Source organism: Myotis davidii, unplaced genomic scaffold (genome assembly GCF_000327345.1).
Source record: "Myotis davidii unplaced genomic scaffold, ASM32734v1 scaffold244, whole genome shotgun sequence".
NCBI lineage: Eukaryota > Metazoa > Chordata > Mammalia > Chiroptera > Vespertilionidae > Myotis > Myotis davidii.
Genome location: NW_006294993.1, coordinates 1,486,913 through 1,488,430, shown reverse-complemented (window position 1 = coordinate 1,488,430; position 1,518 = coordinate 1,486,913). Strand labels below are relative to the sequence as shown.

Sequence of the window (1,518 nt, the reverse complement as noted above, 5' to 3'; positions counted from 1 at the left end):
CACCAATAAAAAAATACACTTTACTGTGGACCTCAGAGTCTACAGGGCCGGCTCAACAGGTCCAGGGGACATGGAACATGCAGGGTGCCACGGGTGCACGGAATGTGGCGAAGCGGACCCTCCACTGGGCACCCGGGCCTGGTCCCTCTGCCTGCCCTGCAAGCCTCAGGACCCTCGGGGCAGGGCCGGGGCCCTCGGACCGTCAGCCCTAGGAAACACGGGTTGAGCAGAGGAAGTGGGGTGGCAGCCTGCTGACAGCAGGTATCTGGGCTTTGACCACTTTCAGAGCCACCAGTCCGGCCCAGCATCCGAGCCAGGGGCAGGGTGGGCAGAAGTGGCTGGTGCAGCTCAGCCGGAAACAGCAGCACGAGGAGAGGGCGTGGGAGCCCACACCTGCCAATCCTGCCCTGAGCTCCTCTGCAATCTTGTCTCTCTTGATTAAACATCCAAGGAACATCGAGTTCACAGATGTGTTTTCCTCTTCTTTGTCTTCCTGCAACACCCAGAATGGAAAAGCGGAGAACAGCAGCAAGCTGTTGGCACTTTGGGGGCAGAGAGAGTTGGAGGAAAGAGGGCTGAAGGAGTCGGGCCGGGCTTAAGAAGGGGCAGATGGCTGCAGAGCCGGGAGCCCAGGCTGGTCTGGAGCAAGGGAAGGTGTGCAGGTGTGTGCAAGCGTGCGCGCACATGCAGGAGCAAACTGCTGGGTAGAAAGCATGGAGCACACGCCACGCGCTTGCTTTGGGAAGAACACCAAGCAGTAACTGTGCAAACGGTGGACCCACTGGTTGCCACACTGTCTGTGGGGAGGTGGACATTGTGGCTAAGACCCCCAGATTGTCCCTCCTGGGGAAGAGTTAGGATTTGGGTGGCAGGGCTAGCCACTCACATTCCAGTTCAGGCAGTAGGGTCCTGAGCCAGCTCACCAAGCTGCCTCCACGGCAGGCAGGTGGTCTAAGAGAGGCCACATGGCAAAAGTGTGGGCCGAAGAGGAGGCGGCGGCTGCCCAGAAACCACGGTGTGGGCAGAGGGGCCTGGGTCGCCAGCTCACTTCCAGCAGTGCTCCAGAGAGCTGTGAGGCTGGACCTTGAGCCTGTGGGGGCACAGCAGCTTGGTGAAGGCCCGGCGAAAGCTGTAATGGCACAGTGGATAGAGGATCGGGTTGACTGCTGAGTTGGCCCACAGTAGCCAGAAGGATGCCTCATACCAGTAGTCGGGGACGCAGTGGCCGTGGCAGGCAGCCCGGATGATCATCAGGAGGGTGTATGGGGCCCAGCAGAGTCCAAAGATGCTCACAATGATGGCCAGCGACTTGGCCACCTTCTTGTCCCGAGACAGCCGGAAGCGCTGGGTGATGCCCTGGGACACCATCTTCATGCGCTTCTCCAGTGACGCAGAGGACGCCGACGGCTTGGAGCCCCTCTTGAGCGAGCGAGGCCGCTCTGTGCCCCGCGAGGAGCTGCCTGAGCTGGAGGTGGGCGAGTTTGCCGTGCCCCCTCCACTGCCCCCCAGGGCTACCTC

At 61.2% G+C, this 1,518-nt stretch overlaps 1 protein-coding gene across 1 annotated transcript in view; it reads right to left on the bottom strand.

Moving 5' to 3' along the window:
• HRH3 (histamine receptor H3) overlaps positions 1–1,518 on the bottom strand; it is a 13,611-nt gene continuing 12,093 nt past the window's right edge. The window contains 1 exon segment of the mRNA XM_015567675.1: positions 1–1,515. Coding sequence (XP_015423161.1) covers positions 1,045–1,515 — 471 coding nt within the window. The 3' untranslated portion in view covers positions 1–1,044.